Source organism: Hemiscyllium ocellatum, chromosome 4, assembly GCF_020745735.1.
Source record: "Hemiscyllium ocellatum isolate sHemOce1 chromosome 4, sHemOce1.pat.X.cur, whole genome shotgun sequence".
NCBI classification, from domain to species: Eukaryota; Metazoa; Chordata; class Chondrichthyes; order Orectolobiformes; family Hemiscylliidae; genus Hemiscyllium; species Hemiscyllium ocellatum.
Window position 1 is genome coordinate 95,826,276 of NC_083404.1, and position 26,394 is coordinate 95,852,669.

A 26,394-nucleotide genomic window follows, 5' to 3' on the forward strand; every position below is an offset into this window, starting at 1 on the left:
AGTCCTGTCATAATTGTTCATTAAAATTCAGAATTTTTCAAGCTCAGAATTTCAGCTGTCACTTAAAATTTTTCAACTGAAAACATAAATACAATGAGAATTTTTAATATTGAGCTAATGGAAGTCAGGATATCTGTAATGTTGATTTTTTTCAAAAAAGGTAATGTAGACATGGCTATTCTTTTTCAAGATATTATTTATTGCACAGATGGACAGCCACTTATGATGTTCAGGTGCTGTTTCGGGATAATTATGGTAATTAATGGCACTGTTTTTTTCTGATGTAATGCAACTTAAACAGTCCTGTATTGAGATTATTGTCAAGGATATTTATCAAGCAAAATTCAGAGTTAACAGGATGGTATTCCAAATTAATTCTAGGAGATAAAGACATTGCATGGAGTAAGTACCAGATTGAGTTTTAGCTCGGTGTGACAACATATCTCTTGCGTTTCTCCCTTCATAAAATCTGGAAAAGTTTTTAAATAAAGATTCAATTTTAATGTCTTGAACACAGCTGTTTCCTCTGCAAACACATGCTGGGAAAGGCTAGCTGGCCTGAGAAATTGTATGACCACTACTCATACTAAGACAAGACAGGACAGATACAAGTTTCTCCCCACACTGCCTCACAAGTGATCTTCGAGCTTTCCATGTGAAATCTAATGGCTGGGCCAAGAGAAATGTAAAACTCATCCCAGTGAGGAAAATAGCTTGGAGATTTTTAAACTTGGATCTGCCATCCTTTAGTAGGTACTGTAGTACCCAGAACTCAGTTAGGTTTCACTGTTATAAGAGAGAGGAAGTTAAAAGTCGAAGAGGAAACAGGAGATGCATTTTCAATTAGAAATTTTGGGCAATTTGCAAGGTTTAACCTTCAGCTTGGAGGATTGTACGTACAGACTGGAAACTGTCTCAAGACCCTTCGATTTAAATGTTCAACAATTTTAGATTGTTAGGATGGGCCCAGTCATTGTATGGTGTTAAATTATTATGCAACTAACACTACATTTCCAAGCTTCCTTCAAGGCTGAAAATTATCTCTCAATTGTCTGCAACTTACTGGCAAGTATTTTCATTACAGCTTACGCTGCCTGGCTGATGGCTGTGCACAACAGTGGAACTGAAAAGAAGCAAATCCTTCATCTGTATGATTGGGAGGTATATGCTGAATATAAATGAATACTTTACATTTCCTGCTACCGTCAGACATTATAACTACATTAATAAGTGGCATTTTCACTTAAGATGAAATGGAAGAATTGTATATTCTCTGGTTTTATTTAAAATGACAGCACTGTTTCTCAAGTGAATTGCAAATAGGAGGTGATAGATGTCTAGCAATCATAGACAGCACTTGTGAGCTGGTGCTGGTGGAAGGGGTGAACAGACGTTCCTTACTCTATTGTGTTTTCATCCAAAGTCCCCGTAACTTTAATTCCATAGAATTGCTGCATAGCAGCTACAGCTGCGTGCAGGGACTGTGAAGAGTGCAATACTGACATTCTGGGTTCACTAGCTTGAAGATAGCCGTACTTCTGTAACCATATCTGGAAAAAAAAGAAAAAAATGCCAATCGATCAGTCTATTATATCTATTAAAATCATCAAAAAAATCAGTTTTTTGAAAAAATAACTAAGATTTTTTGCAAGGGGAGCATAGTATTTCACATGTTGATGGTAAGAACAAAATGCTGCAGATGATAATGATCTGAAATTAAAACACTCTGAAGAAGTTAGCATCCACGAGAGAATAGGTGCATTGTCTCAACTATGGACTAGAGCATTCTGAGGAAGGGTTGATATCCTAAAAGTATTGTTTCTTCACTCCAGTGACACTTATCCTGCTGTTTCCTGCATAAATATAGGGTCAGAACTAAGAATAGCCATTTTCAGGCTCCCAGGTGTTTGTTTCCCCCATCTCACGTTAGAGGCTGAGAGAAGTAGTTGCCTTTCTCAGACCCTCTTCCATCGAGGGTCTCCCTCAAAAAATACAACCTTGGAAACCAGAGGTTCCATAGCATAGCATGTTTATGCAGATAACAGTGACAATATTTGTGTGAAGCAACATGTTCAGTGTTGAAACAGAAGACTGTGAGTTCAGAAGGGAAATTGGTGTTCAATTCCTTCACCGGCAGAGGTTACAATGAATATCCTACCTCCTCAACCACCCTCTCACCTCACCTGAGGCATGGTGACTCTCAGCTTAAACTATCATCAGTCATTTCTCTCCCTCTCTCTCTCTGTTTGTCTCTCTCTCTCTCTCTCTCTCTCTCTCTAATCAAAGGACAGTGTTATGGTCTGATAGGACTTTGACTTGGCACATTCTGCTGCTCAGAAGGCCTGAAAACAACTGGAAGCAACTTCAGTTGTTTTAGAAACAGTTACGGCACCAGGCATCATCTCTTACCTTTCACTGCCCCTCTATACCTCAACCTACACCTTCAACCTACACTGTAGTTCCTCCGTAGCTTTATTGGCCATACCATGCCAACTTATACCTCCACCTCAATGGAGCCTTCATTCCAACTCAAGCCCTTCACCCACTCACCCACCAGGCAACCCTAACTCCTCTATAGTCCTTTCTGGTTCATGCATCTAATCCACTCCAAATGGTCCACCATGCCCCTCCCAACCTGGACCATTGCCACCTCTACAATCACTCAATAAAGATACAATACTGCCAACAATCTAATGCAACTCCAATCTCAAACTAACTAGTTTAAAAAAAAAGCTTTATTCATGAAAACCCATTTGAAGTTTTTAAAATTTTGTGTGTTCCAACTTCTCATTAAATAAACTTTGAGTCAGACCCTTTTAATTCAAAGAAAGTGAATTATTTGACGGCTTCTTTATACTGAATCAAACTATGAACTCCTTGCTAAGTTAAACTTAGCTTTTGAACTCCAGGCAAGCATTCATAATAGCATGGTAATAGCCCTTTGGAAATGGTAAATTAAAACTACATGATATTTTGTCTAACCTACATTAGATGAATTGTCAATCAAAGCAGCACAGCAGATTTTTTTTAAAGATTATCACTGACATAGAAATCATACAATAAAGATAAAGGCCATTCAACCCATTCAGTCTGTACTGACCCTCCAAAGAATAGCCCACTCTATTCCCGTAGCCCTGCTAATTCACTTAATCTGCACATACTGGACACTATGTGGCATTTAAGATGGCCATTCTTGCTATCCTTCACAGCTTTGTCTGTGGAAGGAAACTGAAGCACCCGGAGGAAATCCACACGGCGATGAGGAAAATATGCAAACTCCACACAGATAGTCACCCAAGGCTGCTCTGAAGATTAAATCTGTTTATTTCAATTTAACATGAAGTAGATTCTTTAAAAATCAGGTCATGACAGAAATCAGAACATAAATGGCCTTCAAAAGCACTGAAATTTATAGCATCAATTTGTGACCGACAGACTGCAGGTTAAGGCACTTGGCCCAGTGAAAATGGGTTTTGTCTGAACTCAACACAAATTCAAATGATCCTGCTGACTTTGGGTTCCTCAAACAAAGGAGATCCTTGCTCTTCGTGCCCATACCTTCAGCAAAAATGGAATCTTTTAAGAAATGATGGTGAAACATCCACATTCAGGTTTTATTAAGAACCAGCAAGTCTTCTGAACCTGACCTCACTCTATGTTAGACATTTTTAAAATTGAAAATGTTGAGATTGGATTTCCATTTGCTTATAAATGTTGACATTCCAATTCCAGCCTACTCATTGCTTTTCAGACTAAATTACCAGAAAACTATGATGAGTGCCATTGGATCCATGTCTTTTACTAATCAAGTCAGCTCGACACAGGAACCTCAATTATCCGGCATTCAGATTATCTGGCAAGGTCGCAAGGTCCCGGTGCTTGGCTAAACTATATTATTCGGCATTCGATTATCTGGAATTCGATTAACCAAATGAAAACTCCCCAGCCGTGTTGTTCAGATAATCGAGGTTCCTCTGTATTCAGATTCCCAGCAGGACAAGAATAAGCTGTAGATCACTAACATTAAAGATGAAAAATAACACACAGCTCTAAGAATCTCTCACTTTATAAAAATTAGAACTTGTGGGAGTGTGCTATGTTCTACAAACAGATTTATCAAAATGGATAAAAATTTGGGAGTTATCATTCTCCGAGATAAAGATCCTGTTTTGTATTTTTCAATGTGATAAAATTGCAATGGCTGTAGGACAGTAAGCCAGAACAGGAAAGCTTCAACGCTGACTTTTGGCTGGGGAGGTAGGAACCCCAGCAGAACATAAAATCTGGACTAATGGGGTGAATGTCCAGTCATAGTTCTGGAAATGTAAATGGTGCATCGAAGATCTTGGGGTGCAGACAGACGATGACTGAATAGTTAGCACTGCTGCCTCACAGCGCCAGGAACCCATGTTCAATTCTACCCTCAGGCAAGTGTCTGGAGTTTGCACATCCACTCCCCTCTCATCCGTGTCTGCCCGGGTTTCCTCCGGTGCTCTAGTTTCCTCTCACAATCCAAAGACATGCAGATTAAATGGAATGGCCAAGCTAAATCGCCCATAGGGTCCAGGGATGTGTAGGTTAGGTGGGTTAGCCATGGAAAATGCAGAGTTACAGGGATAGGGTAGGACATTTGCCTGGGTGGTATGCTCTTCGGAGGATCGTTTAGCATTGATTGGATTTTTGGCCTGTTTCCATGCTGTAGGGATTCTATGATTCTAAGATCTTGGCAGCTAGTGGACGTGAAGATCAAAAGAAAAATGTTGGCATGTGAGTCCCAACATTAAATATCTATTAAAGTTACAATAATACACAATAATCTCATGCTCTTCATTGAAGAAAAGCAATACTCAGAGTGTTATACTAAGTGATATGAAACTCAAGAGAAAAAGAGAGACATTTTGGGTGCAGACAAACTTATGTGCGATGATTTTCCTGAGGTTCTTGAAGACCCAGTGCATATATACAATATGGTTGTAGGAAAAAGTTGCAGAGGAGAGTAACCACAAGCTTGGCATCCAATTGTGACGTAGGTGAAGATGTGTATGTTCTGGAGGTGAAGATGATTATGTGATAGTTGCAAAGATATTATGAGAGAAGATAACTGCTGTAGAATAGGCCAAGGGCAGCATGCGAATCTCATGGTAGATTTGTTGACATACTTTGTGGGGTTTTGTCAAAAATTAGTGACAGACATTTTTTTATGTGTATGCTCCTGTGAAGCACCTTGGAATGTCTGACTATGTTGAAAGTACAATTTGCCTGCACAGAAATGATAGATCTGCTGAACTCTGTAAAATATGCAGGGTAAGGGAGGAGTCTTGAGGTGGAGTTTGGATTACGAATTCAAAACTGATTGTTAGAAGTGTGGATTATACAAGCACCAAATGAACTCTCGCCAGGGGACAGATCAGGGAAGGAAAAGTAAGGTTCAACACCAAAGCTCTCCACTACCAGATTTAGCTTGAGAGATCATTTGGGATGCTTGAAGTTGATGCTGACTTTTATAAGAAATTAAACTTCATGCATTATTAAACAAAAAAAAACAACATTTTAGAATCTTAACAGACTCTGATGTTTTCATGACTCATGATATTGAGAAATGTTGGTGCTGGGAAATGAAGCATTTTCCATCATAGACTTCCTGAGGTCAAAATTGCAATGCCAAGCAATGAAGCAAAGACGAGGTCAAAAAGTTCCCGGTTTACATTTCAAGATTTTTTGTTTAAATCACATGTTACAACTCAAATCACCTAGACAGCATTCTATGTTCTCACAAAATAGGGAAATATGCAATCTATTAAAGTCAATATCATACCAAATTCCCAAGAATAAGATTTGCTTTTTGGTTTAATCAATAACTTAAGTAACTTCTGACACTGACTCTCTTGTTTATTTTAGATTCTAGTGAGGCTTCAAGGTAATTCCTAATCAAGGGGTTATGCCCAAAATGTCGACTCTCCTACTCCTCAGATGCTGCCTGACCTACTGTGCTTTTCCAGCACCACATTCTTTGATTCTGACTCATCAGCATCTGCAGTCCTCACTTTCTCCCAACGATAAAGGGAAGGGAGTTAATTTTTGAGATATACAAATTATTTTTGAGACAGTTAGATCTACTTCTACAGCGGTTCTCCCAATCTTTGTTGTAACCTTTCAGCCCGATTGGCAGAATCTCTGATCCTATCCACTAGGTATAATGCATTTGTTACCTGTGAGGACAAAAGAATAAGCTGTATAGAAAGGACAGCCAGAATGAGACCAAGACATCACAGCTTAGGAGGCTGTCCAGAGATATGATGATGCTGTGGCTTTAAGAGATGCATTTTATCCTGGTTTATTTTAAGAGAGAGGTTGAATGAGAGGCAATGAGTAGTCTGGGGTAACGTAAACAGCTTGTGAGGCCTTGGAATGTTTTTTTAAAGTTGAAACAATAGAAGCAGCCTGGATGGGTCTGGCCAGCTCACACAGATCAGGATTTCTAGGTTTCTTTTAGCTTTTAGCTTCAGCAAAAGCAGCTGGAGTCTTGAAAAAGGAGAAGCTATTTTTCCCCTCTATTGGTTGTAGCTAGAAGCTGGGGTTTCTCTTCCTACTGCAGGCATTGCGTGTGAGAAAATTTGTTTGCTGAATTTGTCTTTTTTTCAAGGGGTGTGTTTATGGAATGTGGCTCTAATGGAACAGTTCATTAGTAATAGTTACTGCATCTATTATTCTGTTAAGTTTTCCAGTAGAATCAAGTTATTCAAAGTTCTTCTTTCATTTGTTGAATTTTAAGTATAGTCTTTGAAGAAATGGTGTTTTGCTTAACATCAAGTTCTTTGACCAATCAAATTGTATCTGGAACACAGCACTTTACATCTGCATTTAAAATAAGAAAAGGATAGGGTCTGGGCTACCTTCTGAAAATATTTTGAGGATGTTTGGTGAAGTTCATAACAAGTGGAAGGGGCAAAATATAATAGAAATAGGTATTAATCAAAACTCAGCATTTTTGGGGATAGATAGAGTCCTCTACAATGAAGAGGGCGAATCCCAAAAGGTGTAATGGTTCTCTAGTGTGAGGCTAAGGAATAGTATATGGTGGCTACAGAGAAATTTGGGAAGGGAGAGCTTATGTCCAGTTGTCATTGTTCCTTTTCGAACAAATGAATTGGGTTGGGATAGGAAGGGGCAGGCTGAATAGCAGAGCTATGTAGGGTCTAGGATAGGCAGTAATGAAGTTAAAAGGAGAGGGAGAATGGAGCCATCCCAGGAACGGGGGGAGGGGAAATTGCTTCAAAATCAACGTGCCTCATCCCAGGAGCACAGATGGGTAATTGTTGGGCATTTCTCTCTCATCTCTTGTGACTAGATATTGGTTTAAGTTATGCCATAAATACAGTTTAAAAACTTTGCATGGATAATGAAGACAAATAAGTTGTGAAGAAAGCTTATAGGATCCTTGGGTTTATAAAAAGTGGCATAGCATATAAAAGGAAGGAGATGATGCGATATATCGACAAATCATTGTAAGACCATATTTAGAGCATTGTGTTGAATTCTGAGCACTTTATTGAAGGATGTATATTAAAGCCCTTGAAAAACCCGCAAAAGAGATTTACTCGAATTATACCAGGAATGAGGGATTCTTGATACCAAGAAAGATTAGAGAAATAGGACTTATTCTCCTTTGAGCAGGGAAGATTAAGAGATGACCTTATTGAGGTGTTCAAAATTATGATTAATTTTGATAAAGAAGGACATTCTGTTTCCCTTAGATGATACATCAGTAACTAGGGAGTCACAATTTCAAGATTGTTAACAGAGTTGTGAAGAGAGGAAGAGAAACCTCTTAATTGAGAAAGTTGTTATGATTTGGAAAGCATTGTTTGGGAGTGTTTTGGAGGTCGATTCAACAGGAGGTTTCAAAAGAAAGCTGGATGTATATTTTTGAAATGGATGAACTTACAGGGCTACAGAGAGAGAGCTGGAGAGAGGAACTGATTGGGGAGCTTTTTTTGGGAGCCAGTACAGACACGATGGATCGAATGATCTCCTTCTGTATGATAAAATTCTATGACTCTATGATTAATATTCTAACTTTAAAACTAAATTTCTTTGCTTGATAAATGCAAGGGATTCTGGTTGTTTGGCTGACAAAGATGAAAGTAAGATATTTCTAATCAATGTTTAAGCAGAAGTCAGGTTGAAAGAAAACAGTATAGTAGCTCAGTGGTTAGCACTGCTGCCTCCCAACACTAGGGACACAGGTTCGATGCCAGCCTTGGGTGACTGCCTGTGTGGATTTCCTCTGGGTGCTCTGGTTTCCTCCCACAGTCCAAAGGTGTGCAGGTCAGATTAATTGGCCATAGGAAATTGCCCAGAGTGTGAGGTGCATTAGTCAGAGGGAAATGAGTCTAGGTGGGTTACTCTTCAGAGGGTCTGTGTGGACTTGTGAGGCTGAAGGGTCTGTTTCCACACTGTAGAGAATCTAATCTAATCAAAAGCAAGGCACCATATTCCATTACATTAAGTTTTTTGTGATCCGCATGTCCTGCACTATGTGGAAGTTCCTCAATGTGCCCAGTATTCTGGATGACCAGATGTGTAGGAGATGCCTTTGGCTGGAGCAACCAAAGCTTCTAATTTTGGGCCTTGAGAACCACCTGAGTGCATTTCTTGAGGCTGAGGGGCTCATGGACAGCGTACTCAGGACATGGTCACCCTACAGCTAAAGGAAGGTCAGGCAAAAAGAGAATAGGTGACTACCAAGCAAAAGAAGAACACCAGGCAGACAATGATTGAATCCCATGAGTGCATGTCTTTTGAAAACCATTTTCAGCTTTGAGAAATTGTAAGAAACATGGCTGACCTTTGTGGCAGCAATAAGCAAGGAATTGTGGGTGGTCCAGGTGCTTCGGGGTCAGGAGTGGGTGTAGTAGTAGAAGTATATACTAGCAATAGTGGCAGATTCTTTAAAGGGGTTGGGAAGTGGACAGGTATGCCTGCGGTGGTAGATGTGACTCCACGATGGTATATTGCAATCCAGATGCCAGGACCAAGCATGCCACAGAATGGCTGCAGGGCATTCTGAAGGCGTGGGGGTTGTGATTCATGTTGGGGCCAATGAAACAGGAAGACAAAGAAATGAAGTCTTACAAACAGACTTCAGGAAATTAGGTAGAAAGTTGAAAGCAGGACTTCAAAGATCATAATCTCCACATTGGTCCCTTTGTCACACAACACAGAGTGTAGGGAAAAAAGGGATAAAGCAGATGAACGTATTGTTGGTCAGAAAGTACAGGAGGGACAGATTCAGATTCCTGAGGCACTGGAGCTATTTTGAGGGAAGGTGGAAATATACATATTGGATGGGTACATCTGAACAAGAACAGGAGGAACCTTACTCACCACTAGATGGATTTCAACTAGAGAAACAGGGATAGAGTCCTGAAACGTAGTTCAGAGGGGAGAGAAGCTTATATGGAGATGGACAATAAAACGTATGTGAGTCTAAAAAAGCAGAGGAAACAAAAGGTAAATTAAAAATGTTTAGTAAGGCTAAATAAAATATATTTTAATGCAAATAGCTCAAGTGATAAAACAGATGAACAGACAGTACAGGTAGGTATGTGGGGATATGATATCATAGCTATAACAAAGACTTGGATGGAACATGGGCAGGATCGGCAGCTTTCTGGTTAAAGGGTTTTCAGTTAGAGATGGGGAGAGAAGTGGAGGAGGTTCACAATATTGATCAAGGAATCAATTATAGCAGAGAGAATAGAATAGAATCCCTACTGTGTAGAAAGAGGCCATTCAACCCATTGAATCTACACTGACTCCCAAAGGACATCCCACCCAAACCTAATCTCCTACCCTATTCCCATAATCTTATATATACCATGGCTAATCCACCAAGCCTGCACACCCCCAGACACTATTTAGCATGGCCAATCTGTCCAATCTGCACATTTTTGGACTGTGGGATGAAACCCACACAGACACAGGGAGAATGTGCAAACTTCACATAGACAGTCACCAAGGGTGGAATCGAACCTGGGTCCCTGGCTCTGTGATACAGTAGTGCTAATCACTGAGCCACCATGCTACTCAAAGTGACAAGGGATAAGATCATGGAAGGATCATCAGATAACACCATGTGGGCAGAATTAAAAAAAAACACAAAGGAGCAAACACATTGTTGGGTCCAGGCAATTCTTTCAGAACGTGATAGTTCCTAAGTGACCCTGCACTATACAAAAATTGCATAATACAAACACCACTTAAAGTGTTAGTAACCTAATTGTATTATAGCCAACACACACTTTAAAAGTTTGTTCTTTAGAAACAATGTTGCCTATTCACCCAATTGTGTTACAGCCAATCTGTGTTAACAAAAACACGTTATACAACAACTGCCTGTATGTACAAAAGGTCCCCTAACATAAAAGGCATTAAAAGTAGGAGATTTTATCAACGTATATATCGATATATATCGATACATATAGCTGGAATAGTATATGTGTAAGGTGGAGAGGAAGCCAAATTCTTCAATTGTAACTAGGAGAATTCTTTTCGCAAGTATGTGGAAAGCCAAACAACAGAAGGATTAAATCTAGACCTAAGATTTGGAAATTAACCAAGGGAACTGGAAGGCATATCAGTAGGGGAGCATTTTAGAGAAGGTGAACATAATCCAGACAAATTTAGGCAAAATATGCAAACATTCAAATTTCCTTTGACAAATGGTATGGCGGCTCACCAGGGTCCCAGGTTCGATTCCAATCTTGGGCAACTGTCGGTGTGGAGTTTGCATATTCTCCCCGTGTCTGCGTTGGTTTGCGCCGGTTTCCTCCCACACTTCAAAAGATGTGCAGGTTAGGTTAATTGGCCATGCTAAATTGCCCATACTGTTTGGTGCATTAGTCAGAGGGAAATGGCCCTGGGTGGCTTACTCTGCGGAGGATCAGTGTGGACTTGGTTATAAAGCTATCAAATAAAAGCATTCCTTCAAAAGCTGCTGTAAAGGATAGATTTCCCTTCGACAGGCTATAAAACTGTTCATGAAACAAGACACAGAGTCCCCTTCACAGATATGAATACTACCTGACAGAGCTAATTCCTTTTGTCAGATTTGGAGATCAGTCAAGCTTTCATAACTCGGTTCTGTTCCAATGCTGTACAAAGACCCGAGAGCTGAATACATTGAACTCTATGAAATGGACAGGAACAGTTGGCTAATTTCTCAATCACTTAACTAGAGGCTATTAATATACAACAGTCATTGGGAAATCTAATGCAAAATTTTAAAAAAGCCTCTCCCCAAGTGTGAAAATCTCAAATGCCCTACCACAGGGAGTGGTTGAAGAAAATATCATGGATGAATTTGAGGGTGTAAAGGGAAGACCTTTTAGAATAGAGATAAGGAGAAATTTCTTCAGCCAGAGAATAGTAAATCTTTGGAATTCACTGCCACAGAAGGATGTGAAGGCAAGGTGACTGAGTATATTTAAGATGGAGATAGACAGGTTCTTGATTGTGATGGGGATCAACAGTTACAGGGAGAAAGCGGGAGAATAGGATTGAGAAACCTATCGACCATGATTGAACGGTGCAGTAGACCGAAAGGTTGAATGGCCTAATTTCTGCTCCTACGTCTTATGGTCTTATGGAAGGCAGACACCTGTACAGGGAGAAGAGAATAGATGGTTGTATTGACAGATTTATATGAGGAAAGATGGGGGGAGGCTTGAGCAGAGCATCTATGTGACATGGTTGACATGCTTCTGTGTCACATATCCTAAGTAATCCCAGTTAAAGCACATGCAAATCCTTTGAATTAGAGATAAAAATGGCACCACTGAGCAAAGACTAACATTTTGCAGCTCCTAAAACTGCCTCACTAAGATGTCAGTACCTGTTGATTTTCTCCTTCCTTTTCTCTTAATGATCCCTATTCAAATCCTTGCTTATCTTTCAGTTTTCAATTTTAACAAGGGTTATTTGCAAAATGTTAACTTTTCTCTTTACAGATGCTCACTGATTGGTTTCCAACAGTTTCTCTGCAGAATATGACATTTTCCTATTCCCGAGCTGAGTCATGTGAGATTGCCAATTAGTTCTGATTTAATTTTGTGCAGAAGTCCTATTATGGACGGATACTGCCCAAATATATTTCAACCCTTCAGGCTATCAGAGACAAATTACTTGAATCCCATTAATCCAGTCTGGCTTTGATCTCAGATCTTAAAATAAAAGATCAATTCATGTGTTACCTGCTTCTCCCAACTGCAAATAATTCTGGCAGTGCTTCAACTTCCCAAATTCTCTTACAGCAGTGCATGCACTCCTAACCATGAATGACTCTCTTAATTATTATGCTTATAGACAGAGATTTTCCTGCTTCAGAATTACAGATGGTTTCTGATAAATGCTGTCTATTTGTCTGGAGATAATTTTCAATTTAGCATGGGAGATTAAAGCAGAGCAATCTGACAATTTTCAAAATGAAACTGAATGGCAAAGTCTTGATTTCAATTCAGGGCAGAAGTGTGTGTGGTATGTTACAATACAGGGATAACAAACCAAGCCAAATCAGCCTCACTATCACTGGATTCACAGCATAGTGAAAATAAAACACTCAATTACCCTCAAAATTGCCCATTGTTCCGAACCAGACTTTACAAATAACTGATCTTGGTCATCAAGTTTATAGCCTAAATAAAAATTAATAATTTATTGATAACATAACTTCAGCAGAATATGAATAAGCAACAGGGTAATCTACTTAATGTCTAGGTTCTAAAGTCCAATCTTCTTTGATCATAACTGAAAATAACAAATGCTAGAGATCACAGTGAGTCAGACAGCATCCATGGGGAGAGAGCACGCTAACATTTCGAGTCTGGATGACTCTTCAGAGCTGAAGTGAAGTGCGAAGGGGGGGCAGCATTTATGTCATAATTGGGGGAGACTTGTGGCAGTAGTGGGATGGAGAGCGCTGGTCGAGAAAGCATGTTGATAGCTCAGAGTAAATGATTGGAAAGTGGGAATAGCAGAACAAAGGTGTGTCTAATTGCCAGACTAGAAAGAGAGGGGATAGAGGACATGGTGACAGAAAATGTAACAAGTAAAGCTAAAAGAAAGGGAAGAAATGGGATATGGTTCACAATTTGAAGGTGTTGAACTCCATATTAAATCCAAAAGGCTATAAAGTGCCTATTTAATGATGAGATGTTGTTCTTCTAGTTTGTGCTAAGATTCACTGGAGTACTGCAGCAAGGACAGACAAGTGGGTAGGTGAGCAGGACATTGTGTTAAAATGACCAGCTACAGGAAGGTTGGGGCCATGCTTGCGCAGATATTCTGCAAAGTAATCACCCAGCCTGCGTTTGGCTTTCCCAATGTAAACTAGGCCACATTGAGTGCAGTGAATACAATGGACCAGATTGGAGGAAATACAGATGAAATGCTGCTTCACTTGGAAAGACTTATTTGATCATAGATCCCACTTGCACATAGCTAAGAGATAAATGAAAAAAAGGAAACTAGCATTGTTGTAATTTGCCAGTTCAATAATCCATTTCAAACTATGGATACCAGACCTGCATGAAATCCTCGGACAATGTTTTGTTCATAATCAAGAAGAACTCTATACCTTGCTGAAATTCTAAAGTCACCAATTAATGCAAATAGTTTCAACAGACTTCGAGAAATATTTACTTATTCCCAGTAGTCTGGGATGCTTTCCTCAGAACATTCAACAATTCAGTATCTCGAAAGCAAGGTGGAGAATGCAAAACATAACAGCAGCCATGGGAGATTTTCAAGAATCACTCTGTCTTCTCTAAAACCAAACAAGAACAGGTTCTTGTTTTTTGCGGATCAGCTCTCCTTTATTGACCAATTCCACATTCAAAAAAAGTGGGGACTGCAGATGCTAGACACCAGAGTTTAGATCAAAGTGGTGCTGGAATAGCACAGCAGATCAGGCAGCATCTGAAAAGCAGGAAGATCGATGTTTCAGGCAAAAGCCCTGCATCAGGAATGGAGGCTCATTTCAGCACCACTCTGATCCCAATACCACATTCAACCAGCTTCCAGCCCTGTACATAGCAACCACTTGCTGCTGGTCTATCTATAGTATCCTTCAAACAGTGATCAAGTTGCAATATTTTCCGGCTTGTTCCCAACAGCAAGCATCTGTCTTTGTTCTCTCCTCCTTTAAAACACGCTGACGTTCAAAGGTTAACTCTTAACCTCAACTCACAGGTCTAAACCAAATAAAATGAGAAAAATAAAGGAAATATGGTGAGGGCTTCTAACACGAGATGATACCTGGCTCCTGTAAGCCTTTTTCCACCAAATATCAGCAACCCAAAACCTGGCCAATTTTAATTCTTTAACTTTGACAGATTATCCTTGGTCATTTTCCTGCCATTAGCTGAGGTAAAGTTGCAGCTTTCCTTTAGAGGGAGCGCACTGCGGGTAAACCGGAAGCTGTTACCAAAAGGAACAATCCTAGATTAGTCAAGGAGAAGAGTTTATGATCAAGTCTGACAATTCATGAGTCAGGAACCTGGATTTGCCTTGCTTTCTTTAGCCTACAAGGGAAGTGGTGCATATGAACTTCAATTTGCCTAACTCCTGCTGCTAAGTTGATCTGTCAAGGAAGCTTCAACAATCTCCTTTTCGAAGCTGATAATTAACATAGCAGTTAGGAAGAGAGCCCTTTTTTGTCACAATATTCCAAGTTAAGCAATCACTCAGCATGCTTTGGGAAATTGGGAATAAAGTGTTGATGAGATTTAAAAACAATTAAAACATGCTTGGTTTTTTCAAAGCAGCAAACCCCAACCATACTAAGAGACACAAAAAGACATTGTGTAGCTAAATGAGACATCTGTATAAACAAGACCTTGATGAGATTACAAAGAACTCAACGGGCCTCTTCAGGAAGCATGCAGACTTTCTGGCCTTTCTGACTCACAAACCACAATCAGTCAAGATAGGTAACTGCACCTCCTCCACAATAACATTCAACACTGGAGCCCTCCAAGAATGCATCTTTAGCCCCCTACTGTACTCCTTGTACACCCTGTCTGTTGCCAAATTCCAAATGAACGCCATCCACAAGTTTGTTGATGACACCACCACAGTAGGATGGATATCTAACAATGGTGAATCAAATACAGATGGGAGTTAGAGACCTAGTAACATGGTACAGAGAGAACAATCTCTCTTTCAAGGTCAGAAAAATGAAAGAACTAATCATTGACTTCAGAAAGAAAGGAGGAGAACTTGCATCCATCTATGGAACTGAGGTTAAGAGGGTGGAGAGCATCAGGTTCCTCAGAATGACAATAACCAAAAATCTATGCTGGATTTCCCACATCGATGCAACGGTTAAGAATGCACATCAATGCCTCCTCTTCCTCAGGTGGTTCAGGAAATTTGGCATGTCCACTAGCACCCTCACAACTTTCACAGATACACCACTGAAAGCATACTGTCCGGTTGCATCACAGCCTTGTTTGGCAATGCTCTGCCCAGGACTGTAAGAAATTACAGAAGGTTGTGTGCATGGCCAAGACCATTACGGAGGCCAACCTTCTATCCATGGCTGCCATTATCATAAAAGATCCATCATACCACAGTAATGATCGGCTACAACCTTCCATCAGGCAGGAGATACAGAAGCCTGAACACATGCACCAGCAGTTTCAGGTACAGCTCCTTCCCAGCTGTTATTAGAGTCTCAAACATTATATAATGCTGATTTTACTAATGTTGACCTCGCCTAGCACACACCCTATGTAACATAACTAATACGCTTCTGTCTAAGTTTTTTACAACTTTTGATCTGTCCATCCCTACTTACCTTGATCTGCCTGTACTGCTTGTAAAGAAAGAGCTTTTCGCTGTACTTCAGTACATGTGATAAGAAATAAATCAAATTCAACTGTACGGCTATGATTTGTGTGGTCTATTCAACAGTTACTTTGGTCAACATTTCCTGGAATTTTCTAAAATGAAATTCATGCAAGATCATAATGGCTTTAACTTTTTAAACAAAACTATACACTCTACAGATGATCAACGATAGACTAGTGAAGCCCCAGTGAGAATGTCTATCTACCATTGAAAGGAAACAAAATGAAGAAGTTGTTGAGCTATCCTTCTGATTGCAGACAAAAGTTTGAAGGGTCAGCCATCAACCAAACTGGTTGTGGAAGAAGAGCTACGGGGAAATTGAGAACTGCCGATGTCCGATGTTAGAGATCAGAATTGAAAAGTGTAGCACTGGAAAAACACAGCAGGTCAGGCAGCATCCGAGGAGCAGGGGACTCGACTTTTTGGGCATAAACCATTCCTCAGGAATGTGGGGGGAAGGAGGCAAAGGGGTCTGAGAAATAAATGGGGGGGGAAGGAAACTGATGAAGTCAACATTGATGCTGTCTGGTTGAAGGGTCTCAAGGTGGGAGATGAGACGGGAAAACTAACTGATCAATGGAAGGAGAGAACAACAATCAACAGAACCATGACAACCTTCAATTATTTTATAATTACTTAGAACATACTTGGACACAACAATAAAAGATATTCTAGTGATACAAAGATTACACTAAGGGTACTGTATTGCTAGGTGCACTCAGAGGATAACTGAATTACTAATCAAATCTAATAAGCATTTTCTCTCATCTTTCTTTAACCAATTACCTTACTTATCTCAACAAACTGGGGTGATTTATTAATGATTTCCCTTGTAATTTGTAGATTAAAACAAACCCCAACTCAAAGAATATACAGCAAGGCCAACAACTCTGATTTATGCCTTTACTGGTGCATTACTCAGTCGATTTTAGATGTTGCATTTCCTGCCTACTCGAAAGTGCAAGTTAAAATCTTAACCTTCACTGCTGTTACTATGGCTTCATATTAAAGTTTTTCGTGCACTTGAGTTTGAAGGATATGGAGATACCTGGATTTCCTTTATATGAAATCAATGAAAGGACAGTGCAGCTTTCATTTTGAAGAAGATATTTCTTTGAAACCACATAGTTCCAGGACATTGGTGAACTTGGTTGCTTCAATCCAATTCATGGAAATCTGCTTTTCCAATGAGGTTTTCTGGTTATTCTACTTGAAAAGTACTTTGTTAGCTTCATAGAAGTTTTGGATTTTTAATTGGAGAAGCTTACTGAAAGAAAAGGATCTCCTCAGCTCATGTCTCTTGCTTCTAAAGGATCGTTGCGGTGAATCCAATGTGAAACCTTAATTCTCCTCTTCAAGATGGACTGGAAGACTTCTCGAGACTGTGCTCCCTGAACAGGCCATGTAAGCTCGATCCCAGTTGATAGCTGCCAAACTTGATGAAACCATTTACTGGGCCAGAATGTCAAAGTGACACTGTCTGAGCCTTGTAACGTTGAGCTTTTTTGCCTTCAGGGACCTGGAGCTCAATCTTATGGTATTATGGGCTGAATACATGTCAAATTGAGATTGGTTGAACGATTCTCACTGACAGACTAAGGAAGTTACCTTCCATGTCTTACCAAACTTGCTGAATGAATTGCGATTGCTTCTACACTGTTAATATTCCAATTTCTACCCCATCTCACTTTGCGCTGTTCACGAAACACCTCGCCACTCACCAGTTTTCCAACCACCACCCCGCATCCTGATAGCATTCTTTGTGTCTATGCCATTTTCAAAACCCATGGTGCCCCTGGAGGAGCGCTGGCATCTGACAGCTGACTTGCTCATTGTTGGGACTTAGAAGAGGTAGATGAGAAGGTGAAGCTGGCATCATAGAGACCTGTGAGCTATGGTCAATGGAACTGTGTGAGGAGGCCAGTCCTCTGGAGGATCATAGAGCAGGCCATGATGCCACACCATGCCAGCCTGCATGGATATTGCTACTGCACCAGTGCTGCTGAGGAGGACCGATGCTACGAGAAGGTCAATGATCTTCTCCGCTTGCCAGAGTAAGTGCCATAGTCTGCTCTCTGTACTTCATGGTCTCTCTGTGTCATTGCACCCACATCCACTCCACAGTGCATCTTTACTCCCTCAAAATCCCTCAGCACCTTTCCCAAAGATGCTTTAGCATTATCAGCTTCCATCCAACTCATTGGTCATTACAAGAGAAGACAGCCCTTAACTGGGCAGAGAGCGCGAGATACAGTTTGAAAGTCGCCAATATAAGGAGTGGATCCTTGTCCTCAATAAGATCAATCCAGGATCACTTCTGCAGAGATGCAGAGATATCTATGTCCCAGCAACCGAGTCAGTACCACTATCATTGTACCAAGGAATCAGGCAGCCAGTGTCATGTATCGGGCACCACTTGTAACCAATCCACCCTACAGGGGCAGCCAGTATCCCTGGTACATTGGCAGAAAGCTACAACATCTCCCCCAGAGGGCACATCCTTGACCCTGTTGTCAGAGTGTCCATGGAGGAAGCATTGATAAGGGTGCCTGCTGAAACCCCTCACCATATCAAAAAATCAATAGGTGATCAGAATGTGGGATTGGAGCCGCTCTGGACCTCACACTGACCATTGCACTCAGGGGAAAGGGAGAAATGCCCAGGGTACTGCCAGGCAGAGACTGGGCACCTGCTGAGCCTCTGGCAGGAGAGGACCTAATGTCTTGGCAATTGTAGAAATGCAATGTGCAGAGTGGCAGCAGCAACCAGGACACACAAGCCCTCGGTGCTGAGAGGCTGGAGCGATGTGGCATTTGTCTGTCTCCATGGCCAGGTTGGTACTGTGATGGACAGACCAGCCTAGAACAATCAGAGGCAAGCTAGCGAGTCCATAATAGTTGCACTCCATTGCTCCTCAGAACGGAAGGCAGGGTGAGAGTGGCATGAGACGTTTTGACGCCATTTCAGTTATCAAAAGGGAGACAATACAGTGTCAGGCAGAGGAGGAGCACAGACACAGCCAATGTGGAGACTGCAGAGTTGCCCATGCCATCGCATCCACTCCAACTGCCCTTCTCCAACCCTGAAGTCCCGGCTTAGAAAGATCATACTCCCTCTGGCGGAACCCACCATGTCTGACCCATCCAGACCCTAATGCCCCCAGGGTGGCACAAACCAAACCTCCTGTGTACAGCCAGTGCCCCCTTGCCCTTTCCCTCACACCTAGGCTCACAGACCCCAATGTGAGGTACTTTCCTGTAGTTTCCTTATTCAGAACAACCTCGATTATCTGAACATCAATTATCCGAATTTTGGATTATCTAACCAAGGTCCCATAAAAATGCTATCCATTATCCGAACAATCAGTTATCCGAACTTTGAGTTATTGGAACAAAAATACACCCCACCCATCTCATTCAGATAATCGAGGTTGTTCTGTACTTGTTCCAACTTTCTGGACTCAGTTTTGTTTCACAATAAATTGATAATTTTTGTGCTAATTAAAGTATCATGTTTGATGGATCTTTTTATTTGAAGACTAATGTAAAGAATGCAGGCCTAAATCAGAGACTGGCTAAGAAAATTTGAATTTATGTTGCGACGTGGGAAGAAGTGGAATTAGAGGAAGTCAGTCCATTCTCCCTTGCTCAGATAGTACACTACAATTAATGGCATGACGTAAGTGTCCATAGGATCCGGTTATGCGTCAAAGTGAATGCATAGCACCAAGCTGTGTAAAATGTAGTTGCAAATCAGTGTTGAACACTTTGATGCAGTTTGACCTCACTGACAACTTCTTCTGGTCAGACTCTTACTTACTGCTCCAAACTGCTTCGAAATATCGACATATCCTTTGTGGTATCAATGTGGTAGCATTGCAAATACTAGAAATTTAGAACTTGGAACAGTGGCAGAGATTAAAAGAAATTTGGAAATAAATAATCAAATGGCCTCAAAACTGTGAAATAAATACTTCTGCTGTGTCATTTACAATGTACTGTCGTTGGCAACTCCCCAGCTATCCAGAATGTCTTTTATTTGGGGGTGAGGTGACTATCTGGCTCAGTGTCGGCGTCATGGCTGGAAAATTACTTGGGATATATTATGACACCATTTTAATTTCAACATTTAATTCCCCCCCACCATCCCAAAACATCAGAAACATGCATCAAGCTCACATGCAGAATAATGGACATGAACATTGGATTAGCATGTGGGAAAATGTGAAGTTATCCACATTAACAGAAAAAAAAGAATAATGTTCTTTAAATAGAGAGAGATAGCTGTACAGAGGGACCTGGGCATCCTTGTACATAGATCACTAAACATTAGCATGAAGTAATTTGGAAGACAAATGAAACGTTGGCCTTCATTGCAAAGGGGATTAAACTGTTCAGTCACATTTCTTCAACACAAATTGGCTTTAACACGGTTGAAGAACTTAGACTGTTATTTGTAGAACACAAACTATCCTTAACTGAAATTAGTTTAGATGGCATGGCTTTTGTGCAATTTTCTTATAACGTGAGATCACACAAGAATGGAACCATCACATTATATCAGAACCGACTGTATATGGTGTTAGTGAGATCACATGCAGAGAACGGTGTACAATTTTGGCCACTTCACCCAAAGGTCATAACTGTATTTGAAACAGTTTGGAGGACAGTCAGTAGGTTGATTTCTGGGATGAGAGAATTATCTTGTGAGCAAAGGTTGAACAGATTAAGCCTGTACTCAGTGGAGATTTGAAGAATGTAAGCTGCTGTTTATTGAAACGTGCTGAGATTCTCGGGGGGGGGGGGGGGGGGGCAAGGGGGGGGAGGTTGACATTGAGAAGAATCTCAAACTGGAAGCATCGTTTCAAAATAAGAAGTCTTCCACTTCAGATGGAAATAAGGAGGAGGTTAGGAATTCTGTCTCCCAGCGGAGGTGGATACTGGTTTAGCGTATCGATTCTACCTAAGTTACATGAATTTTGATTGATAAGGGAGTCTAGGTTTAAGGAGAAGGGGCAGAAAGGTGAAGTTGAGACCATGTCAGATCAGCCATGATCTTACTGACTAGCAGAATAGGCTTGGAGGAACTGAATGTCTTACTTTTGCTTACTCTCTAATTCTGATGCACTTATCAAGAAAATGGCATCAAGAAATGGAACTTGTAAAGAGAATTTAATTTTGTTCTGCCACTAGGGCACAATATACTGAAGCATTAGTTTATTAACACCATGGATAATGACTAGAAAATACTTTAAATAGTGCAAAGAAAGCGTCAGGACCCAAGCCAGTAAACTACATCGTACTCTGTTCCTATTTTACCCTCTATCCAATTTTTAGACATCAGGGTGCCCCTTCAGGTCAAGCATGCACACATTCTCCATCCCAGGCATGGAGCTTAATTAGAAGCATCATTTGATAATGCAGCAATAAATGTCTTAACAGCTGGTCTGGTGCTGCCACATGAATGAATGCAGGAATCATTGTCAACATCCATCATTCAGCCAGTCAGGGTGCTAGTATTTCCTGCAACTGCTGCTGCATAATACGCACTGAGAAAATAAATATGGAGACGCGTTATCATGTACAGAATAAGCAGAGCTAAGAGAGTCAGCCATGGAAAGTAATATTTACTGATAAGCTTGTTCATTTCATTTTATGTAAAGTAGATAATAAATCAGTGATGTCTCTACATATTGTTCACCTTCTATCAGGCACAAATATAATGAAAACTTCCAATTCATGGGAGCATAGGGTTTCTCCCATAAGGGGCACCTAAATGTTGTCACAAATGTTTTTCATCAGAGAAGGTCATAGAAATGCAGAAGTGCATAGGTTCATAATTTCTGAGGACTTAAAATGTTCTTTATAAGTATGGCCCTGTTACACGTAGAAAATAAATCTTCGCTCAAAGTTGTGACATTTGATGTTTCAATATATCACCTATCGTAAGAAACTGGCTCCACTGCATAAGTAGGAATGCATGAAGTCAGTACTTTTCTATTAGAATATTGACTTCAAGTTACAGAGGAAGACCCAAAGTACTTCACAATCAGGAAAAAGTCATCACAGTATATTATAGAGTTGATTACTAGATTTCAAGACACATTCAAATGAGAACAAACCACACTTGTTGGCAGGTTGCTCATTGATAACTGATCAGTAATCACAGACCAATCAGGTATTCACAACTGAAGCTCCAGCTGTATACAACCTCTTGGTTTGAGTTTTTCTGCTCTAACCATTGTTCAAACATGCAGCTGTGTAAACAGGGCTTATAATGAGTGTCCGGTTACTTACTTTCAAACATGCAGCAATCCTTAATATTAAAAAAGTTCCTTTCTCATTTCAGTCCCCAATTAGCAATACAGAAAAACAAAAAGACATGTTCATTACAACGTGAGCATTAGAAAGGTAGATGTGGTAGAGTTGAGTGAGTGGGCTAATATATTTAATTTTATAGCTCGCCTGATCCCATGGTTAATAAAGCAGGATTCCAATCCTCGATTTGCTATTTTCTTATATTATCTCTGTTTTCTATCTTCTTCAATTTTTTTCTCTACAAATAATTGATTCATTTAACAGATTTTTTTAAAGTCAACTGGATGCAATTTGCAGTAAAATCTAGGTGAAAAGGAAAGAACCATATAAGATGTAAATATTAACTTGTTTTGGTAGAATCTTGGAAAGTATGTTTTCAGTCTTTTACCGAGGTATTGTTCATTTTACCGCCATGTCTTCTGGAGAATATCTTCTTTAAAACAAGCAAGGAATGGTCAGGATAAAGGCAGATTACCCTTGCATATAAATACTTAATATACTTGAAGTAGTAGATATCAGTCTGCATCCAAACTTTGGCCAAAAAGTAATTTATTTTTCATATATTTTCTGTTTAGGTCCAACATCAGCATTTTGCCAAAAAGTCCAAACCCTTTGAAATTGCTACCTCCCCCACGTTCAATCCACCTTTACACAAACTCTTTGAAAGAACTATTGAAAGCCCACCATTGAAGGTGATTAATCAGGACCTTATATCTGTGCACACTATCCACATCAGTGGTGTGTGCTACAATTCCACTCACCTCCTCCTCTACCACAGCAACATGATAGCAGGAAGGAAATGTAGGTACAAAACCCAGTTTATATTTAAAGTCATTGAGATTGCAGAACAGCCAAATAATCGGTACATCGGCTAAAGAATCCATGGTGTCAAAGAACAATTGCAGAGTTTGGGAGAAGCTCCCTTCTCAACACCTCAGAAATTAAGTTCTGCACAGGAAGGCTCATCCTGACTTACTACCAATCATTGCTGGGACAGAATTGAATTTTGTCACCGAGTGACTCTTGTTTCATAAGTGTCACCATTCGGATTTTTGGCTTGCTCACACTTTACCCACATTATCTTCAAGCTATAGCTTTCTTTTTTGTTTCCATATTCTCAAATAATTCACAATGGTGCCACCTCAAGGCAACAAATCAAAGCTTTTCCCTGTATTTTTATTGTATGTGACAATAAATCAAAATCCAATCAAATATTTAAAATGTTACTAGTTCCTTGTTAAATAGGAACATAAATTTGACAGTCAGCTTCAGGATCATAACATATTGTTCTCAACTGCTGGACCAACACAAATTGAGGATGTAAAATGGAGCCTGCCCACTGGAGTGATGTGCTCTCAAACTCCACCAATCTGGTGTTATGGGCCAGGTCAGGCCACTCAAAACATTCCTAAGAAGGCAGCCCCAGACCATAATTTTGCAAGTTGTTTCAGTAAATGTACAGTGAAAATTACCCAGAGTAAGTTAGTGAGGTTGACTACTGGATTTTAAAACAGTCAAAAATTTATTTACAAAAATTACACAATGAAACACAAAGTACAGAATAAAGAACCCCTACAGAACTCAATCTATCCAACTAGATTTAATTATGCTGTTTTGACTATACACAACAGTTCCAGTAAGCAAACTCCCTTTAAAACTCAGTATAAATGGAACACATGCTTACAGGTTGAAGTTGAAGGCCAGAAAAAAGGGAGAGTTTCCACACAGCTCCCTGTTGAACTTCCCAGATCAAGACTGAACTAAAAGCTGCTCAGTCCAGCAAAAGAGCTGACTACTTCCCTTTCATTATACAGGTCACTTCTAAAATATGACCACTTTGGCCTGGAGTCTCATCTGTTTACATATAAATAGACCTCACAAAATCCTTTTCATCTTCTACCAAAGCAGACTGATTGGGGCCCAGCTTGGTTTTTTTGCCTCTCTGAAAAGAAATCAGGACATAATCTCCTTGAGCCAATGAACAGCTTTTAGAAAAAAAGGGACTAGCTTTGAAACTGGACAAGGTGGTGAAGGAGGTATTTGATACACTTGCATTCATTAGTTAGACCATTGAGTATGTTGTGCCTATACATGCCACTGGTATGGCCACTTTTAAAACACTGCATGCAATTCTGGTCACCCCTCTATAGGGAAAGATGTTGGTAAACTTGAGAGGGTGCAAAAAAAAAGATTTACAAGAATACTGGGACTGGAGGGGGTGAGCTAAATAGACTGCGGCTCTTTTCTTCTGTAATGTCGGAGGCTGAGGGGTGACCTTATAGTGGTTTAAAAATCATGAGGGGCATGGATGGTCCTTTCTAAATCTTTCCACTATCACCTTAAATTTATGTCCTCTAGGTTTGGTCTCCCCCATTCTAGGGAAAAGACCTTAGCTATTCACACCATCCATGCCCCTCATGATTTTTAAACCACTATAAGGTCACCCCTCAGCCTCCAAAATTACAGGGGAAAAGAGTCCCGGTCTATTCAGCTCACCCTCTCCAGTCCCAGCATTCTTGTAAATCTTTTTTTTTGTACCCTCTCAAGTTTAACAACATCCTTCCCTATAGAAGGGTGACCAGAATTGCATACAGTGTTTTAAAAGTGGCCTCACCAGTGGCATGTATAGGCACAATATACTCAATGGTCTAACTAATGAATGCAAGTGTGCCAAATACCTTCTTCACCACCTTGTCCAATTTCAAGATACAATGCACTTTGTTTGGCAACATTCCCCCAGGACCTTAGCATTAACTGTACAAGTCCTGCCCTGGTTTACCTTAACAAAATCCAACACCTTACATTTATCTGAAGAAACCTCCATCAGCCACTCCTCAGTCTGATCAAGGTCCTGTTGTACTCAGAGGTAATCTTCTTCCCTATCCACTACACCATTTGTCATCTGCAAACTTACTAACCATGCCTTCTATATTCACATTCAAATCACTTATATAAGTGATGAAAAGCAGTAGACCCAACACTGATCCTTGCGGCACATCTTTGTTCATAGGCCTTCACTCTGAAAAACAACCCTCCACCCTGAAAAACAACCCTCCACCCACCAAGCCTCTGTCTCCTACCTTCAAGCCAGTTTTGTATCTAATTGGCCAGCTTACCACCCCCCAAACCCCCTCCCCCCCACCAGAGCCCATATGTTCTAACCTTATCAAAGAAGAACAAAGAATAAAGAAAATTACAGCACAGGAACAGGCCCTTCAGCCCTCCAAGTCATGCACTGATTCAGATCCTCTATCTAAACCTGTCACCCTTTTTCTAGAGATCTGTATCCCTCTGCTCCTTGCCCATTTATGTATCTGTCTAGATACATCTTAAATGATGCTTTCGTTTCCAACCCTAATACCTCTGCTGGCAATGCGTTCCAGGCCCCCACCACCCTCTGCGGAAAGAACTTTCCACACATATCTCCCCTAAACCTTTCCCCTCTCACTTTGAACTCATGACCCCTAGTAATTGAGTTCTGCATTCTGGGAAAAAGCTTCTTGCTATTAACCGGTATTCCAAGTAGAACATTATCAAATGCTTTACTGAGGTCTATACAGATAACATCTTCTAGTCTACCTTCAATCTTCTTTGTCACTCCTCAAAAGACTCAATCAAGTCAGTGACACACAATTTCCCACATACAAAGCCATGCTGACTATCCCTAATCAATCCTTGCCTTTCCAAATGCATGTAAATCCTGTCCCTCAGAATCCCCTCCAACAAAGTACCCACCATTGATGTAAGGCTCACCAATCTATACTTCCTTGGATATTCCTTACAGCCTTTCTTAAATAATGGCAACACATTAGCCAACCTCCAGTCTTGTGGCACCTTGCCCTATCCGGTGGGAGATTTCTATTCATTGCCCTTTCTTAGGATTTGGGTGTCATTGGTTATCCCAGCATTTACTGGCCATCCTCAAACAACCTTCAAAAGGTAGTTGTGAGCCACCTTCTTGAACCATCTTCTTGCAGTCTTAGTGATGCAGGTACAGCCACAGTCCAGTTACAGGAGGGAGCTCCAAGAGTTTGACCCAGCAAATGTGAACGAATGTCAACATATTCCAAGTCAGGTTTAGGGTTGAGGATTGGAGGGGACTTTGAAGATGGTGATATTTCCATGCATCAATTGCCGTTCACTTTAAAGATAGTAGAGATCATTG

General features: G+C 40.4%; 1 protein-coding gene across 2 annotated transcripts in view; it reads right to left on the reverse strand.

The window, feature by feature from the left end:
* Positions 1-26,394, reverse strand: part of LOC132815014 (matrix metalloproteinase-16-like) — a 251,756-nt gene that overhangs the window by 164,076 nt on the left and 61,286 nt on the right. Inside the window, exon 2 of one of the 2 annotated variants that reach the window (XM_060823644.1) lies at positions 1,402-1,550. The exons of the other annotated variant lie outside the window; for it this stretch is intronic. Coding sequence (XP_060679627.1) covers positions 1,402-1,550 — 149 coding nt within the window. The remainder of the gene's footprint in view (positions 1-1,401; positions 1,551-26,394) is intronic. 2 annotated transcript variants of the gene reach the window in all.